The following is a 20158-nucleotide window of genomic DNA, read 5'->3' as shown; positions in this document are numbered from 1 at the left end:
AGAGGAGGGTGAGGTGCGCTAACCTCACCCATTCTCTACCCAGAGAGACTCTTTGGAGCTTTTGGGACAGTTTGGATCCTTAGGGAGTTCATCCTCCTGGATCTTTCCCTGTCTGTGCTCTGGGCCAAGAGAACACAACCGCCATTTCTTTCTGATTTTTCTACTTCCTTTCTTAGTTATTGATTCCCTTGGGCCCCCTGGTTGCCACTCCCACTTAACAAGTTTGCATCAGCCGTATCAATAATGCTGATTTTGAAGTGGCCCTCTATAACTGCCCACCAGAAACTGCAAGCTGCATTTAGAAGCATTGTATTAAAAATGCAGTACATTGTTAAGATACAAAATGTCTGTAAGTTTCATATATTCCCTCTTCACATAAGGACTGTATGTCATCATAACGGTATATAAAATGGACTCTATTTTTTGCCAATTCTCTTGGGGCTTTAAACGGGGAAATTTAACTAAGATGAGCACGTATTATGTGACAAAGGACAAAGTTATCTCAGGAGTTTATATGTAGTAGGAGATAGGAGATGTTATTGCTGATAGTTATAAAACCTCGCACAGAACTTTTATCTTAGATTCATGACAGACATTTTAAAGGTCCTGTATTTTTGTTCTTCTGTAGTCTGGTCTTAAGCTAGCATTTATGTTGCCTTAGGGCAGTTTATATGTCTCTTTAAAATGCCTGTACAATAATTACAAACTACTTTTTTATGAGTGAGAAAAACATGTTCTGTAATGCCTGTTCTCATAGCTGGCTTCCAACCACAGTCCATTTGACTTACTGGCATTTTTACAGTACAATCATAAGAACATTTTCCTGAGAGTAAATTTCACTGAACAGACTTATGAAGATTCTGAGTACACCTATTTAGGATTGAACAATTTTAAATCTTAGCCTCAGAACTAAAGATGGTTTTCTGATCTTTCTATGTTTGCTTTGTGAATTGATTTTTTTAAATTTAGATTTAGAGCATATAAAGCCATTTTAAAATGCAGTACCCTCACAAACACACAGTTGACATAAATAGTACTTAGTGCATAACACTTTGTAATATTTTAAAGTCACACCCATTGGCAATTTATCTTTTCCCTCTTAATAAAACAGTAAGGGGTGTTGGGGTGGGCTCAGTCCGTGATGGGGAGGGGCAACAATTGGTCCCATGGCCCTGGACTGACAAGCGGAGGGGCCAATTGGAAGGTGCAAAGCACCTTCCGATTAGCTTGGCACCTTACCAGGACAGACCAAAATTCCATCCAGCCAGGGGCAATCTGGAGAAATGGCTGCCAGTCTGCTCCTGACCACCAAAGGGAGAGGAGGTCATTAGGACTGCCAAGGGGGGTGAGAACAGAGATTTGGACAGGCTGCGCCAGCCCTTTTCGCCCCAAGGCTGTCCTAACTGTCATGTCCAACTGTAAATTCCCTTAGAACCCCAACAGAGCTGGCAGGAGGCTGGAGAGTGCACTCCCTCCTCCTCCCTCCCTTCAGGCCTGCTGTGAAGGAACCTCTGACAGGCCCTGACTGAGGGGAGGGAGGCATATTCCTTCAGAGAGCAACGCATGGGAGCCTGAGGGCATTCGTTTTGAGGGGGGGGACTTTCCCCTTCTGCCAAACATTTGGCTGACAGAAAAGTTGGCCACAGAAAAGCCCCTTCTCACTTAAAATACTGCTCTGACCAGGGGTTAGACATAGCCAAGCCATGTGTCTTTCTTCTTTGCAACTCTCTGCAGATTTGAGGCCACAGCACAGCATTATTCTGCAGATGAAGCTGTTTTTTTGGTCTCCTGTTTCATCTGCACAACAACCCTGTGCAGTAGGCCTCAAGTCTTTCAATTCAACAACAACAACCTGTGTGGGAGGCCTTAAATGTTTCTTCTCTACCACAACCCTCTCCAAAGTAGCCCCTTCTGCCTGGGGAGCTGATCTTTATACTCTGCAGGTGAGCTGTAATTCCAGGAGCTCTCCAGGCTCCACCTGGAGGTTAGCTACCCTTGGGTTGGAAATATTCCTGGAGGTGGGACTTCAAAATCGTACAGTGCCTCAGAGTCCAGCCTTCAAAGGAGCCATTTTTGCCTGCAGTTGGGAGGGAGTGGTGCAGGTGTGTCCCTCCTGGGCTATGGGCTATGTCCAGCCCTTACCAGCAACTGTTTGTATTCTGGGGCGCAGACAGGCAGACCAGCAGCAGTCCTATGAGACTGGAAAGTGCGGGGAGACCTAAATAAATACTTACAGCCTGAAACTGTAAATAGTGAAAGGAAGATGATTGGAAAATGCTTTGAGACACCTTAGGCCTGCTGGATCACTACAGCCCATTCCCAGTTCTCTCAGTCCTCTCACAGCCCCACATAACTCACAGGTTGACTATTGTGGGGAGACGAATGGAAAAGGTGTTTGTAAATTGCTTTGAGACTCCTTTGGGTAGTAAACAACATGGTACAAAAATCCGTTTTTCTTCTAAGGAGCAACCATGAAAGAAGCATGTGGGCACATAATATTTTATCAACAGTGAAAAAAATGGAGAAGGAACAGGGTGGACACCTGTGTACTGTGACTTCCCCATGTATATTAGGGTAGAGGGGCATTTCAGTGTCTGTGGCCTAATTCCCACAAGAAGGGAAATGACGCAGGACTGGGGGGAATTGGTTGCCATGTAATCTTCCCCTAAGAAGAGTCTCCAGTCTGATTTTCCCTTCACATATCTGAAGACATGGCTCTGGAAAGCTCATCTGTAACCACTCTGCCACAATTCCCAAAGGTCAGTCCTCTCCCACACTCAATGAACATTCCAAACCACAGGTTCTTGACACCATTATCTCCACACCCATGCCCTCATTTGCCACCATGCCACCACAACCTCCCACACAACACACACATTCAACCCCATGCCCTTACAGACTGGACAACTCCTCCCCTTCCTCTTCCCACTGCCAAGCTCTAGCGCCCGTTGTATTCTTGGAGACAACGGGCTTTGCCCCTAGTCTTTATTATATTTGTGAAACCTCAGTCATTCCCAGTATTGTTTTTTGTACAATGGATAACTTCAGGCATCTCTTCTTGCCTTTGATGAGCCTCTCGCAGTGCCTCTTTCAGCATCATTTTCCTGGCACCAGAACCACTGCAACACTTCTCTTCCCAAATCATGAGGCCCCAGGTCATATTTGAAAGAGTCCACTGGAGGGCCATTGGCAGGGAAAGAAGCTGCAGTTTGAATCAGTTTTATGGTTCATGGCTTCTGGCTTTATCTAAGTTTTATAAGGAGCCAGGTTGCAATAGCTCTCATGCTGGGAAGGTAATATAGGAGACTTTGCGTGTTTCATCTTTTACTACTTAGACCAGGGGTAGTCAAACTGCGGCCCTCCAGATGTCCATGGACCACAATTCCCAGAAGCCCCTGCCAGCGAATGCTGGCAGGGGCTTCTGGGAATTGTAGTCCATGGACATCTGGAGGGCCGCAGTTTGACTACCCCTGACTTAGACAGTATGTGAGGAATACTATAAAAAGGACCAATCTTCCACCTCTGCAATCACCTGCCCTTCATTTTTTTTTAAATCAGGGCTTACATATTACAGAAGTCTGAGCAGTAGTAATACTTCTACAATTGGTCTCTTACTCTTCTAGATGGAGATTGTTATTATTCTTAAAGTAAAAAAAAGAAACTACAAAAATAATAATCTTGACTGTATTACCCTTGGAATAAAAAAAAATGTTTCTTACAAACATGATACGTTCCATCTTCATGGGAACTGAAACAATTCAGTAAACATTCTGCTGTCAAATGGACAGTCCACTGTTTGATTTTAGTCGCTAGCCTTGCATTAAGGAAGCTGCCAGAGTAGGTGATGGCAATGGCCAAAAATTCTTCTTAATAGATGTGCGTTGTGTAGTGATAGCACTGCACAGATGCTGCCCTGTGGAAAGAATTGTAAACCTCGGTTTCACAGCAAAAGCAGGGTGTATTGATGAAAATCTGAAAAGAATTTTAAAATGGCTTTCACTAGCTAGCCTTGATATATATTCAGATGCATTAACTGTTGTGCTTTGACAAATTCAAGGACAGAGAGAAATAGTAATTAAAAATGCATGAAGTTAAAAACAAAATACAAAGTTTGGTAATAATTCTTTCTTTATATAAAACATGTTTTTCATCTCAACCAAGAACTACATTTTATTCAGCCATGGATCAATTGGACAACAGGTCCCAGTCTCTCATTGTGCGTGGTCTGTGGACTGCTTAATATCTGCAGCACAACTTTGCAAATCACCATGGGGTAAATTTTGTTCCCATAAAACAGACACATATTATAGCTGAGTCACATCTCCAAAAGGACATTCCATGATATATTTGTTAATCATTATGGTGTGTGTTTTTTAAATCACTCCAGTTCGGCTTATTGAATGTTCTCTTTTTTCTTAGGTAATGAAACAGCTGAAGGAAAAATATGCAGATTTGTATAGATATGACAACGTCGTATTGAGTGGAACTCATACTCATTCAGGACCTGGAGGATATTTCCAAAATACACTTTTTATGATATCTGGTAGGGGGCTTATCAAGCCCTCCCTTAATGCCATTAGCAAGGGGATTGTAGAGGTAAGAACCAGCCCAGCCTATCCCATTAACTGCCTTACTTAAATTTTCTTCTGCATGCTGGTAGTGGAATATCTGCTGGTGTTATCCTGGGAAGACGGTGACATGTGCTGATACTCAAAAGAAATATAGTGTCCATATCGTGTGAGCTGATGGTACCACTTTACTCTGCTCGGGTTAGACCTCACCTAAGAGTACTGTGTTCGGTTTTGGGCACCACAACGGAAGAAGGATGTAGTCAAACTGGAACACATCCAGAGGAGGGCAATGAAAATGGTGAGGGGTTTGGAGACCAAGATGTATGAGGAAAGGTTGAGAGAGCTTGGTCTGTTTAGCCTGGAGAAAATATGACTAAGAGGTGATATGATAGCTGTCTTCAAGTACTTGAAGAGCTGTCACATAGAGGATGGAGCAGAGTTGTTTTCTGTTACTCCAGAGGGTCAGACCAGAACCAATGGGATGAAATTAATTCAAAAGAATTTTTAGCTTAGCATCCGGAAGAAGTTCCTGACAGATAAAGCAGTTCTTCAGTAGAACAGGCTTCCTTGGGGGGGTAGGAGGTTCTCGTTCTTTGGAAATTTTAAGCAGAGGCTAGATAGCCACCTCACAGAAATGCTGATTCTGTGAATTTAGGCAGATTGTGACTGGGTGGGCAGAAGGGATTGTGTTGGTGCTTGGCTCTTGTGAACCTTTCTTGCATGCCCAGGCAAATGTTGATCACCACATGGGGGTTGGGAGGAGAATTTCTTCCAGGCACCAGACTGATCAGAGATTCTGGTTTTTTGGGGGAGGGGGCATCATCTGAGCATGAAACTGGAGTTTCTATGGGTGGGTAGGTAGTTGTGAATTTTCTTCCTTCTGCAGGAGGTTAGACTAGATGACCCTGGATGTACCTTCCAACTCTGTGATTCTATGATTCTTGTTAAGCCCCCCCTAAGAATGTTTAAATGAATGCAAAGCCCACAGAACCTTTGGGTTCCCACTTTAAGCAAACATATATAGGACTGGCCCATATTCAAACAAAGGAGGAGTTTACTTTTTATCCCATTTGATCACGTGTGTCAGCTGCTGACTGTAGGCATCAATTGGACCAACATGCAGACCTGAAATGGGATGAAACTTGGCACTATATTATTTTTAATATGGTGCATATTCTAACATGCAGTCAAATGAGTAATGCTCTCAAAACCTTCCTTTGAATTTCACTTCCAAATTATGTGACGTTATTTTCAAATCAATGCATCACAAGATTTCTATTGTTCTCCATTTTATTTCAAAATTTTATCAGAATATTGTGCAAAATTCAGTTGCTTCCAAAGACTTACCTTAGCTTACTTTAGGTCAGCTGTATCGATCTTCTTTTTTGTATGGTGTTTTCCTCAGTGTTCATACATACAAGAAGAATCTTGATACAGTCAAAAGGATAATTAGAAGAAGAGCTGTTTTTTTTATACCACACATTTTGCTACTTGAAGGAGTCCCAAAGTGCCTTACAAACAGTTTTCCTCTCCCCACAACAGATACCCTGTGAGGTAGATGGGCTGAGAGAACTCTAAGAGAACTGCTCTGTAAGAACTGCTCTAAGAGAACTGTGACTAGCCCAATGTCATCCAACTGGCTGTATATGGAGGAGTGGGGGAATCAAACCTGGCTCTCCAGATTAGAGTCCATTGTTCTAAACCACTGCATCATGCTGGCTCTCAAATTATACCAAACACTTTCTGCAGAGTGTATGTGTGTATTATTTATTTGCTTGTTTGTTTATTATGTTTGCATACCACCCTCCCCTGAGGCTCATGTGTGTACCTTAGTGGCATGGGTAGAAAAATGGTCTCTTTTTCACCGGTCCTGTTTATATTTCCGATTTTCAGAGTATTGACATGGCTCATCAAAACATGAAGGAAGGACGAATTTTTATTAATAAAGGTGTGCTGCTAAACAGCCAGATCAACAGAAGTCCTTTTTCTTATCTTGAAAATCCAAAAGCCGAAAGAGACAGGTAAACATGGGGAAGAAGGGAAAAGTCACAATTTGACTAAGGTAGTGGGGTGATATATGTGCCAGTAAAAAGTCTGAAGAACAGGTGAGCAACAACAAAAACAACAAAAATCATAGTGGGGTTGTATGTGGCTTTGAAAACTTGATTCAAAGTTTAATTTCAGATTACCCAAATACGGAAATGAATCTGACATTTATTTCTATGAATGATCCCACTGCATTTTTCAACCTCACAAATTTGGCTCAGAAATCTTTAGTTTGATTCCATTTCTTCCTCCACAAATCCAACCCACAGGCTTTCATTATCTCATTTTCTCTTTGGCTGTGCCAAATTATTTTGAACTTGCTGCGTATGAATGGTATATAATTAGTGTGTGATGTAAAAATGGACTGAAAAAACAAATTCATTGGGAGCTTCTATTAGAAAAATGAGTGAAATGCAATCTGCCATACATACAAAAATATTCTAGTGAGAGTCCAACTATCACAAGGTCTGTGCTTCCTCTGCTGGCAGCCTCTGGCATTCTCCCTGTGGCGGGGCTTCAGACGTCACATCCATACCCATTTCCGTCCCAGGGGGCATGCCAGAAGATGTGTTCCACATAAATAACAAATGAGAATATATTTGTATATCCACGGTTGCCACTAGGTTCTGTGGGAAACATAGTGTTTTCTTCCTCATCATCGCACCGCACAATATGACACATCTAAGGGATTCAGCCGTACAACGCAGATTTCAAAAAACTATGAAAAAGCATCCCTATTTTTTTAGGTTAATTCGCCATCCTCTCTCCAGAAATCTTTCATTACCACCTTTTTTTCCAGAGACTTATAAAGCAGTTAAAATTCTCACTTTTGAAGGCGACAAGGGGAGATATGAACCGACATGTCTGTGAGAGCTTTCCTGTTCCAAACATCTCAAGTGGTCAGGATGAGGTGATCATGTTTCTCCTATGCATCTTTTTAAAACAGCCGCAGGGGATAGGTGTGTGTGGAGCTGCTTTGGCACTTGAAGAGGCCTGTAGCCTTAAAATAAGAGCACTTCATCCTGCGGTGTTCCAGGCCCAGTTCAGTCAAGGTCTGGCCCTTACAGCATTTTAAAAATCAACTCATTAAGGCTTTGAAGTGGTGGCGTATCCACCAAAGGGATGCCATTACGTCTAGTCTGGCCCTAAGATGCATGGGTTAGGCTCAATTCTCCTGAGCTGCATGTTCTGGTTTTGTTTGAATTCCCATCCTTCTGCTTTCTTTATAGGTGACTGAGAAGTGCGGCCTATTATTTTTGATTCTCGGGGCTAATAACAACTAGGTGTGATATTTATACTGGGAAAATTATTCTACTGCTTTGTACTTTCATATGCAAATACAGGTACCAAAAGATCCTGAATTAGTGATGAGATCCTTTTTTGTCGCTCCTCTTTCACATCTTATCTTTCCAAGTGAAACTAAAATATATCTGCTCTTTGTGTAGGGCAGGTGGACTGCCTAGGGGTAGGCCAGCCATTTTTACCATTGAGAAGCACCTGAAATATTTTCCAGGTTTCAAGAAACCTTTCAAGAAACCATCTCCTAGGGTTAGGGCTATGGAACCAATCAGAACTATAAAAGCAGAACTGAAGCCAAGCATAAGTCTTAACATGACACATTAGGAGGATCTAGTTTCAGTAGGCTGAAATCTGTAAACCACATTCCCATATAATGTATCTAAATTGGGATTCATTCAATGCAGGGTTTCTGTTCAAGTGAAGAGGTTGTGGTCAGGAGAAATTTGCACCGGATTGTGCTGCTCTATTTGTCTCGATGCATGTACCTCATGGCTCTCAATGCAGAGTGTGTTTTATTGTCTTTGTCAACCAGATATTCATCAAACACAGACCAAGATATGACAGTACTAAAGATGACCGACGTCGAAGGCCAAGACATAGGGCTGTTTAGGTGAGACCTTCCTATGTTAAAAACTGGGTAAGATAGCACACCCAAGAGGGATGGGCTTAAGAAAAATCTTTGGGAAGGGTGAGGGTGGGAGTAAATGAGTCCAGGGAGGGATTAATAGAGCGGGTGGGCTTCCAAGATATCTGAGAGCACATTGAATCCAAGGAGGCAAAGGGGTGAGCAGAAAATGGGTTGAAACAAACACATGGAATCCGAGTCACAACAAAATGCTTCCCCACAGTGAACATAGCCCTGGAAAAGAGGATCATCCTCCTAGTGATTTTGAGCATCCCTGTGCTAGAATGCTTGAGCATGAAAACCCAAATCTTTGACAGAAGCGTAAACTGATGTTATCTGACTCTGTAAAGATACCACTGAATCCTTTCCAAGATTATGGCTTGATTCAGACCATTATTAAATCACTCAGATTCTGATTTGCCTTTGCAAACGGAGGTTTCAGAGATGGGGAATGCAGGGACAACCCTGTGGAACAAGCCAGGGTCGTGCAAAATGATAGATAAGATCAAGGCTACAGCCACACTGAGGCAGTTTCCTGTTAGGCTCTCATTGCTGCTTTGAATCCCCATGCTTTTCATTTGTACAAGCAGCCAGGGTGGTGGCTCAGTGGAAGAGCATCTGCTTGGCATCGGGAAGGTCCCAGATTCAATCCCTAGCATCTCCATTTAAAAAGGATCAGGCAGTAGGTGACGTAAAAGCCCTCTGCCTCCTACTCTAGAGAGCCGCTGCCAGTCTGAGACAATATGGACCTTGATGGACCAAGGCTCTGATTCCATATCAGGCAGTTTAATGTGTTCAAGCAGGCATTTTGCTGGGGACATCTTTTTTAACTGCTTGTAGGAATGTTCTTGGAACTTCACAATCTGCTGTGCTTTCTTAAAAGGCAAAAACTCCTGGGTCACCATGGAGGGGAATTGCTAATATGAGGAAGTGGTGTGGAAATCTGCACTTTTCCATCCAAACCTTTTTTGGGGTATGATCTTTCAACAAAGAACCTACCAAAGAAGGTTTGGAAGACTGCAGAGTACAAGAGTTCCATGTGGAAGCATGTGAATTGCATTTCCAGTGACCTTTATCTTCTGGTTTTTCACTAGCTGGTATGCCATTCACCCCGTCAGCATGAACAACACCAACTGTCTCGCGAGCAGTGACAATGTTGGCTACGCTGCTTATCTCTTAGAACAGGAGAAGAACAAAGAATATATATCAGGAGAGGTACGGAGAACTTGGCGTAACCCCAATGTAACTTTGAAAAATGACAAAAGATATGAAAAAGATGCTAGATTGCCATTTAAACTTGTGAGATAAATAGATGACATCTGCTTATTCAGCATTAAGAGCTTGGTGCCTAGTTTCTAAATATAGTGATGATAGTTAATATTAACAAATTTGTAGCGAATGCCATGGACTCTACCTTTTTGCCTTCCTGGAAAATTCCAGGCCTCTTCTCTGCCTTGATTCTTTCCTTTCCTCATTCTGTCTCTGAAACTGAGTCAGAATTGTGACCTAGAACTTGATCCCAGGCCCAGCGTCAACATATCCTGTGGTGGGGCCAGGGACCATAATGGCTGCCAACTCCCTGCACACGCATCTCCTATGAGACCCACATCCATACCCATGTACTTGTACAGCTTTGTCACTGAGCTCTCAGCTGCATAGGCTGCCAAGCACTGCAGAAGGACACGTATGTGGGTGTGTTTTTACTTCCCAAAGGAAACTCAAAATGGCTTACGATCACCTTCCCTTCCTCTCTCCATAACAGACACCCTGTGATGTAGGGGAGGCTAAGAGTGCTCTAAGAGAGAGAGCTGTGAGTGGCCCAAGGTCACCCAGCTGGTTGCATGGAGCCAACTTGAGGCCCAATCCAGCCAAAGTTTTAAAATACTTTTCTATTATGTGAAAAAAAACAAACGTTTTGTTACATGAAAGAACAGACAAAACAAAGCACATCTTTATTTAAGGGGTGATTGCATGGCAGAATTTGCTGTTGTGGGAAGTGCTGATGTCCTTTGTCTTGAAAAGGAATTGAACAAATTCTTAAAGCAGTGACCTATCCGTCGTTATCTGCTACAATGACTAAATAGAACTTCCATGTTTAGAGGCAGCCGCCCCCTAAATATCAGTGGGGAGGCTCTGTGGGGCTTCCAGAGCTTCTAACTGAACATCATATGATGCTGGACTAGATGGACTATAGTCCTAACCTAAAATGGCTGGCGTTACATTCTTATTTAATGGTAATTGCTTATACCCTTTACAATATTAATAGCTCACAATTCTTCCAATGGTATTTTATGCATGCATATTTCTACAGCTAACTTAAATGAGAGATGTGTTGCAACACTATAATATTAATGACAGCCGTTGTTCTAAACAGCCAAATGTTCTAAACTTCATGTGCATGACCTGAGGGCAGAACTTTGACATGGTGTACTGCAGGAAAGAGCAGCAGCATACCCATCTTTAACAGCAGGTCGCTGTTAAATAAAAGGCTAAGTGGGTGGAGAGTGGGTGAGGCCGGAGAGTGGGCGCCTTCTGATTGGGCCCAGAACAGACAAGAGTTCTAGCCAGTCAGGTGAGGACCCAATAGGAAAGAGCGAAGTGCCTTCCGATTGGACCCTCAACAGGACAGTCCAGAAAGTGATGGGTAAGCGGCGCCATGGCATGAGTACAGAAGGAGGCCTTCCTCCTCCCCGGGCCAAGAAGCACACCCGGGGCTTTGAAGAGCCTGGAGGGAAGGCCTGGCTCCACCGGGGGGGGGGGGGAGGCATTCTTCCCGGGCCTCAAAGAGGCCCTGGGTGTGCATCTAGGTCCGGGGGGAAGGCCGGGCTGCCACCAGGAGGGAGGGGGGGAAGGAGGCCTTTCCCCAGGCCTAGAAGCACACCCACGGCCTTGAAGAGGCCCCAGGTGTGCTTTTAGGCCCGGGGGAAAGGCTGGGCCACTGCCAGAGGGGGGAAAGAAGCTGTTATGCCTCCACTGCTACCTCCCATCTCTTCTGGGCCCGGGGAGAAGGCCACTCAATGGCCAGGAGGAAGAGGGGGGAAGCAGGCCTTCCCCTGGGCCCAAAAGGCCTCCTTTTCCCCTTCCCCCCTTTCTAGTACTTGTAAAAGTACAACGGGATTTAAATCTAGTGTTCTACATACATCCTCTTGTACAGTAGTTATTACAAAACATAACAAATTACTGTCCCCATGTTGCAGGTAGGAGATGAAAGGTGGATGGTTGTCTAAAGTAGCGGTCCCCAACCTTTCTCAGGTCAGGGACTGCCTCCGGAGTGAGGGAAGAGCCGACGGCCCAGGTGCTGCGAAAACGTGCACCAGGTGGCGCTAACACGCATGCGCGGCAACTGTGCGTGCACGTTTTCATAGAATCATAGAATCATAGAGTTGGAAGGGGCCATACAGGCCATCTAGTCCAACCCCCTGCTCAACGCAGGACTAGCCCTAAGCATCCTAAAGCATCCAAGAAAAGTGTGTATCCAACCTTTACTTGAAGACTTCCAGTGAGGGGGAGCTCACCACCTCCTTAGGCAGCCTATTCCACTGCTGAACTACTCTGACTGTGAAAAACTTTTTCCTGCTATCTAGCCTATATCGTTGTACTTGAAGTTTAAACTGCATGTCCTTTCCTCTGCAGCCAGCAGAAACAGCATCCTGCCCTCCTCCAAGTGACAACCTTTCAAATACTTAAAGAGGGCTATCATGTCCCCTCTCAACCTCCTTTTCTCCAGGCTGAACATTCCCAAGTCCCTCAACCTATCTTCATAGGGCTTGGTCCCTTGGCCCCAGATCATCTTCGTCGCTCTCCTCTGTACCCTTTCAATTTTATCGACGTCCTTCTTTAAGTGAGGCCTCCAGAACTGCACACAGTACTCCAGGTGTGGTCTGACCAGTTGCGTATACAATGGGACTATGACATCTTGTGATTTTGATGTGATGCCTGTTGATACAGCCCAAAATGGCATTTGCCTTTTTTACCGCTGCATCATACTGCCTGCTCATGTTTAGTTTACAATCCACAAGTACCCCAAGGTCTCGTTCACACACAGTGCTACCTAGAAGCGTATCCCCCATCCAGTAGGCATGCTTTTCATTTTCCTGACCCAGATGCAGAACTTTACACTTATCTTTATTAAATTGCATCTTGTTCTCATTTGCCCATTTTTCCATTGTGTTCAGATCTCGTTGAACTCTGTCTCTATCTTCCGGAGTATTTGCCAGTCCTCCCAATTTGGTGTCATCTGCAAACTTGATGAGTAGTCCCTCCACCCCCTCATCTATATCATTAATAAATATGTTAAAAAGTACCGGGCCGAGCACCGAGCCCTGAGGTACCCTGCTACTCACCTTTCTCCAGTCTGATGAAACACCATTGACAACAACTCTTTGAGTGCGGTTCTCTAACCAATTCCCTATCCACCTAACTATCTGAAAATCCAAATTGCAGTCCTTCAACTTATCCATCAGATCATCATGGGGAACCTTGTCAAAAGCTTTACTAAAATCCAAGTAAATGACATCAACCGAATTTCCCCAATCCAGCAAACCTGTTACTTGGTCAAAAAAGGAAACCAGGTTGGTCTGGCAGGACCTGTTGGAGACAAATCCATGCTGACTTCCTTGGATCACCAAATTGTCCTCCAGATGTTTTCGCCACTAGGGGGCGCTAACGCGCATGCATGGCAACAGCGCACATGCGCATTTGCGTCACCGCCATGCCGCCGGCTGCGCCTGCCTCTTCCCTTCCTTCTTGCTGCCGGCGGGGGAAGGCAGGCGTGGCTGGCGGCAGCCCGGTACCATGGCCTTTGCGGCCCGCCACCGGGTCGCAGACCAGGGGTTGATGACCCCTGGTCTAAAGTCGTGTAGTGAGTTCATGGGTGGAATGAGATTTCAACCAAGCATCATTTGGGCATTACTGGGTTTGTAAGAAGGTAGACCAGTGTTGACTTGGTCTTTATTTCCTAGCCTCAACTGTAGGCCTGGTGGAACAGCTCTGTCTTGCAGGCCCTCGAGAACTATTGAAGGTGCTGAAAGTTCCTAATCCCAGCAGGGAGAATGTTCCACCAGGTTGGAGCCAGGACTGAAAAAGTCCTGGCTCTGGGTGAAGCCGGTTTTATTTATTTTGGGCTGGGGATCCTAAGCAAGTGCTGGTCACTGGATCTTAGTGCTCTTTGAGTGGTATGGTAGAAGAGGCGATCCCATGAATTCCAGGGTCCCAGATAGTTAAGGGCTTTGAAAGCTAGTACCATAACCTTGAACCTGATCCGGTCTCTGATCTGGAACCTGTGCAGCTGGTGTGATGTGGGCTGTCTATTGAGTCCCGATAAGGACTCATGCCACTGTTTTCTGGACCAGCTGGAGTTTCTGGATCAGCCTCAAGAGCAGCCCTGCACAGAGCGAGTTACAGAAGTCTACTCTGAAGGCGACCATTGTATGGATTACAGTGGCTAGGTTGGATGCCAATAGGTATCGTGTAAACTGTCACACATAGCAGAATGGATCCATGGATAGGGAGGCATACAGAATTATAGCCACACTCCTGACAGTCGTCATAGATGTTAGACAGACTCCATCTAGCACTTGGTACCTGCCTAGTTAGCAAATGCTGTTCTCATTCTGTTTTTCACATTTTCTTTCTCTCTTTTTTGATTTTAAAAAGAGAGTTTTTATATAAGCTGTTCTGTGCCTATTGGAAAAAGCAGCCTATAAATGTGTTCAATGGGTAAATAAAACATTTTGTTCATATTCCTGTTTTACAAGGTTTTCCGTGGACATGGGGTAGAATGGTGGTAACAATTGCTTTGAAAAGGGAAATGATATGATTGTGTCTTCTTTTTGCAGGGACCGTATGTAGCTGCTTTGGCATCCTCTAACCTGGGAGATGTGTCTCCAAATATAAAGGGACCACACTGCATAAACACTGGGGAGTCATGTGAAAATCCTCAGAACTATTGCCCAATAGGTGGGGTAAGTAGTGAAAGTAGATAAAGATTTTGTGCCTAAACCTACAGGACATACCCATCCACCCTAGGAAGAACACCAGTGAGAAGGCAAAACAAAACATCACTTTCATAATAATAATGTTATTCTTGTATCCCTCCCTTCTCTGGTAGGTTTAGGGTGGGCGACAACAGGATTAAAACACTTGATACAATATGTAAACAGTAAACATAATTAATACTCACCATTTCTGCACTGGAAACTCTGCTGCCCTGGCTCCCATGCGGGAGCACAAATCTGGGATGGATGAGGTACACTGGGCCAAATGCTCCCTTGTGCAGGAGCAGGAAGAGGTGGGGCAACCTGCCCCAGCTCAAACTCCATCCTGCAGACCAGCCCAAACCCTCCAGTGTGGAAACGGTCTTTAAACATCATAAATACATTAAAAGCCATCTCTTTGACCTAACTAAAACCTTCTAGGGGGAGAGGCTTGGTCAGTGTTGGGCAGATCCATATAAGGTGGTTTTATGCTTCAGATTTCAGATAGGGAGGATAGTACTTTATTTGTGTCGGTTTCCTGCCATGAGCCTGGCATATTATTTTAATAATAGTGTACCAGCCTATTTGTTTCTTATGTAATATGCTCTGTTCTTCCTGTTTCAGTTATCTGTTTATCTTTACTCCTACGTGATCATGGCGTTTAATACACCGGTATTAAGAATAAGCATCTTTTGATTGCACCTTAATTCACTACCGGAGCTGAGTTTTCTTCTTATAGTTGAGCTGATATCATTTCCAGGTCTGACCAAATGAAACAGAGTTTTGTACATGATGCACATAGGATTTGGGGGGTTGTTTTTGTTCAAAGCAGGTGCATCAGGGACCTTTTTTGACTGGGAGCAAGGCAGAAGAGGAGGGGTAAGCACCACTCCTGCATGCTGGTTCCTGATCCAGGTTTTTTAGGACCTTTGGAAACTTGTGTATACACATTCTGGAATGATATTTCTCCAGGAAAGAGAAGGGACATTTGTACTTAGCCAGGCTGGTTTCGCTAAACTAGCAAACAGGTTACAGTATAAAGGCAAGAAAGAGACAAATTTCAAATGATAGGATTAAATTTATAGTGAAATAATCTGGCAAATTACTTTTAGAACAAATACCACAGCAATTAATTTTGGCATAAATATAAGAATCAGCCTAACTTTGGCTTGTAGGTTGCCATCCTCTCGGTGGGGCCCGAAGGTCTCCCAGAATTACAACTGATATCCTGATAAAATAGATCAGTTCCTCCGGAGAAAATGGAATCACTAGAAAAGGCTGGGCCAGGCTGGGTAGGGAAGGCTGTGTGGGGTGGTCTGCCTCCTTCCTGCCTCCTCCCCACATCTCCTAAAGGCAATAAGGCAGGAAAATTTGGGTGGGAGGTGCCTCCTTCCCACCCCTCACATCTCTCAAATGACACGTTGGACAGGTTAGGTTTGGGGGAGGGTGCTGCCTTCCCATCCCCCCACATTTCTCAAGGGCCAGGCTGATTTGGGGAAGACTGCTGGATCCCCACAGCCCTTCTGAGGATAGGTAGCATGGGGGAAAGCAAAGTGTGCTCTGATGGCCAGATGCAGGGCCATATGGAGGTGCTGTGACCCTGGATCCTGTTAGGAAGGACTCCTTAGTAGATGAAAAGCCTTGCCAGGAGCTCCCAGCTTCACCCAACCTCAGCTGGATGAGAGCTTAGCCCAGCCAGATTTTCAACAGGCACTAGCAGAGGGGAATAGAGCTGCAGACAAACCACGGCCTAGATTCCAAAGTTGTTGCAGGAGCTCCTCATTCCTTTGCCCAGCCTCTTAAGACATTCATTGGATTCTGTTTGTCTCTTGGCATTTAAAAAAAACTGATTTTCTTTGCCTCCCTGGCAGCTCGTCTGTGCTTCCTTCCAGCAGAGAGCTGAAACTTGAGACCAACACAGGATGCAAAGGAAGCAACTTACTTCCCTCCCTTGCCTGAGGGAAATGGAGTGTGGGAAGAGGCTGAGAATGGAGTAATTTATCAACAGCAGGGCTTTTCAGAGAGGCCTGCATCTCTTGCATCTGTTAAGCAACAGGAAGAGGAAGAAATGGCAGCTAAGCCCCATGATGGGCCCTTATTAGAAGAGTGCTCTCCCTCTAGGGAGAGCAATCAGGAAGGGAATGAGTTGTCTGCATGCAATTTAAGCTAATTGACAGATTGCAATTTGAACTGATTGGTCCTCATTGACAGAGTTCAGTTTGAACTGACTGGCCCTTGTTGGCAGATTGCTCTCTCCCTATTGGTGGCACACCCCAAGGAGGGCCAATCAGGTAGGGGTGAGTTGGTTGCATGCAATTTGAAGTGATTGGCCCTCATTGGTAGAGTGCTTTCTCTCTATTGGCAGCACACCCCAGGGAGAGCTAATCAGGTAGGGAGTGAGTTGTCTGCATGCAACTTCCAAAGTTATAATGTTTAATGATAAACCTCTGGCCAGATCCACAAATGGATTTTGCCCCATGTTGTCTATTGTGATCCTAGCTTGGTTGCTGATATTCAAAGCATAAGCTATCACATTATCAAATGATTCATGATTAGTCCTGCAACTTGATTATCCAGCTCCATGTTTTTATTTATTTCATTCATATCCATCTTTTTCACCCCAATGAGCACCCAAGGTGAATTAGTACATTCTTCTGTCTTCAGTTTTATCCTCACAGCAAGCCTGTGAGGTAGGTTTGTGACTGTCCTCAAGATCACCCAGCTTACTTGGCAGGGATCTGAACACTCTAACCACCTATCCATAATTATTTCATGAATCTAGAACAGAAACTTCAGATTTACGCATCCTTAATTACACCTCCACTCCTGAACATGAGGTGGTAAACCACCACGAACTACTTCAATTTCTGCATCTGAAACTGTTGCAGTTCAAGTTGAATAATTTGTGTGGGTGCAGATCAATGTTTTAATTTATATGGTTTGTGTAAGTACAAGTTCTACTCTCCCACTTGTATTCAGAACCACTTCTTCCATGTAATTATGTGAAAAGCTGGCTCTAAAAAATTCAGTGCCACTGCACATTGAAGAATGGCTGGAAGCGGTGGGCACACTGTATTTCAGAAATCTTGGTATTCCCAGGAATGCAACTTGAAATCCAGAGATGGCTGAAATTCCCCTAGCCTTCCTTGCATTTAAGTTCAAACAATAAAGTACATCCAGAGCCAGATTCTAAGTGCTCATGCAACACCATGATGTGCCTGTTTACATCATCAAGAATGCCACAGTGTTCTCTATGTGCTCCTCTCTCCATAGGCTTACTGATTCCTGCTTGGTTAATTCTTGCAGGGGTCAGGGGCTGGGAAGTTTGGAGAGAGGAGTATGTCAACAAGAACTTAATTCCATACAGCCCCGCCTCCAAAACTGCATTTCCTTCAGGGGACTGGATCTCTGTAGTCTGGAGATCAGTTACACTTCCAAGAGACTTCGAGACCCCGCCTGGAGCTTTGTAACACACCTCCCCAGAATTCCTTTCTTTCATTCTTTACATCAAATCACATAATTTGATGTCAAGAATATATTGGGTTTTCTTGGCAGGCTGAACCTCCTTCAGGATGAACCTCTTTTATCTTTTATTTGGTCGCAAAGGGGGTGGGTACTCTGGACTGGCTAATCTAGGGAAGTCAGGCTGCCAGCCCACAGGTAGGGCCTGGATACCTCCTGCAATTACATCTGAACTCCAGACTACAGCAATCAGTTTCCCCGGGAGAAAATGACTGCTTTGGAGGGTGGATAAATTTTGCACTTTTTGTTTGAGTTTCATTTTTTTTTATTTGTTCTTCTGCCATTTGCTTTAGGCCAAGATGTGCATATCTTCAGGTCCTGGTCATGACATGTTTGAGAGCACAAAAATAATAGGTAGAAATATCTACCTGAAAGCAAAGGTAAGTGACAAGCTGTGCAGTACGATCCTATGCAGGTTTACTCATCCCCCTGTGTACAGGAGGACACACTCAAGTAACTGTGCCCAAAATGAATGGATTCACCTACTAAGATGTACTTTAAAAAAATTGAAATCTGGATTTTCATCTCAAATATTTTGCACAATTTTCCTATTTGGGACTAAAGTGTGAGTTTAAACTTCTCCCCTCCATCAAGGGTTGAGAGCAAGCCCTATTAGACTTTTAGTTTATATGTTTTAAATGTGTTAAATGTTTGCCCCAGAGGGATGGACCAGAACCAATGGGATGAAATTAATTTAAAAGAAATTCCATCTAAACACCAGGAAGAAGTTCCTGACAGAGCGGTTTCTCAGTGGAACAGGCTTCCTCAGGAGGTAGTGGGTTCTCCATCTTTGGAAATTTTTAAACAGAGGCTGGATAGCCATCTGACGGAGAGGCTGATTCTGTGAAGGCTTAATGGGGTGGCAGGTTACAGTGGATGAGCAGTAGGGATGTGAGTGTCCTGCATAGTGCAGGGGGTTGGACTAGATGACCCATGAGGTCCCTTCCAACTCTATGCTTCTATTATTCTATTATGTAATATGACCATATATGGTCATGTTGATCTCCCCCAAATGGCCAATGATGTGTTTGGAGGGAGTAGGAAGGGGAGGGGCCCCAGGTGGGCATGTATACAACTATGCTTTCTAATCATATTCTGCACGATTGTGCCTCTTCCCGGGTTTCTCAAAGCCTGAAGAATATTTCAAAGTTTACAAAGTTCATGGCATTGGAAACCTATAATTACTACTCTTAGTCAATTATTTATAATAACTGCATGAAGTTGCACAAACTTCTTACATAAAGAACTATATCGAGACACGGTTTCCCTTTTAAACATGTATAGACTCATAGAATCATAGAATAATAGAGCTGGAAGGGACCACATGGGCCATCTAGTCCAACCCCCTGCATTTTTCAGGACACTCACATCCCAATCGCTCATTTACTGTAAGCTGCCGCCCCTTTGCCTTCACAGAATCAGCCTCTCATATAAGAAATTTGGTTCGTCATAAGATCACATGGTGCTTGCTAGTTTTCTTCTTTGAATCATCTTCCCTTAAATAGTTTCTTGCTTCCAACCTAGTCCTATAGCATTCTTCATTAGCTGTCTTGTGCTGTTCGGTTGAGTCTCAGCAAGAAGGGCGGATTAGAAATTAAAAAAAAAATTAAAAGAAAGCAATTTCTCTCTCTCTCTCCTCTTTCCACCAATCTTGTTGTGTTAGGGAGGGGGTATCATTAATGAATGGGATATTATGGTTTTATTCTGTTTACTGCCACACGTCCTTGGAGAAGTGGCAGGATAGAAATCTAACAATAAATAAAATAGGTATTAATAAGTCTGGTGTAGTGGTTAGGATTAGATTCTGCGCTCCCCCATATGCCACCAGCTGGGTGACCTTGGGCTCACCATGGCACTGAGAAAACTGTTCTGGCTGAGCAGTGATATCAGGGCTCTCTCAGCCTCACCCATCCCACAGGGTGTCTGTTGTGGGGAGAGGAATGGGAAGGCAACTGTAAGCTGCTTTGAGCCTCCTTCGGGTAGGGAAAAGTGGCATATAAGAACCAACTCTTCTTCTTTTCTTCTTTACAATCTTGATAAAATTAATGCAAAGTACTGGATAGCCCAGGCAAGCCCAGACTCGTCAGACTTTAGAAGCTAAACGGTATCAACCTTGGCTA

General features: G+C 44.1%; 1 protein-coding gene across 2 annotated transcripts in view; it reads left to right on the top strand.

The window, feature by feature from the left end:
- ASAH2 (N-acylsphingosine amidohydrolase 2) overlaps nt 1-20158 on the top strand; it is a 72432-nt gene that overhangs the window by 35290 nt on the left and 16984 nt on the right. For both annotated transcript variants that reach the window (XM_077350330.1, XM_077350331.1), the window contains exons 5-10: nt 4420-4596; nt 6465-6592; nt 8449-8526; nt 9636-9756; nt 14379-14504; nt 18332-18418. In XM_077350330.1, coding sequence (XP_077206445.1) covers nt 4420-4596; nt 6465-6592; nt 8449-8526; nt 9636-9756; nt 14379-14504; nt 18332-18418 — 717 coding nt within the window. The remainder of the gene's footprint in view (nt 1-4419; nt 4597-6464; nt 6593-8448; nt 8527-9635; nt 9757-14378; nt 14505-18331; nt 18419-20158) is intronic.

The sequence above is a fragment of the Paroedura picta genome, chromosome 8, assembly GCF_049243985.1.
Source record: "Paroedura picta isolate Pp20150507F chromosome 8, Ppicta_v3.0, whole genome shotgun sequence".
Classification (NCBI taxonomy): domain Eukaryota; kingdom Metazoa; phylum Chordata; class Lepidosauria; order Squamata; family Gekkonidae; genus Paroedura; species Paroedura picta.
The sequence above is the reverse complement of the archived record's forward strand: the minus strand, read 5'-3'. Positions and strand labels throughout refer to the sequence as shown.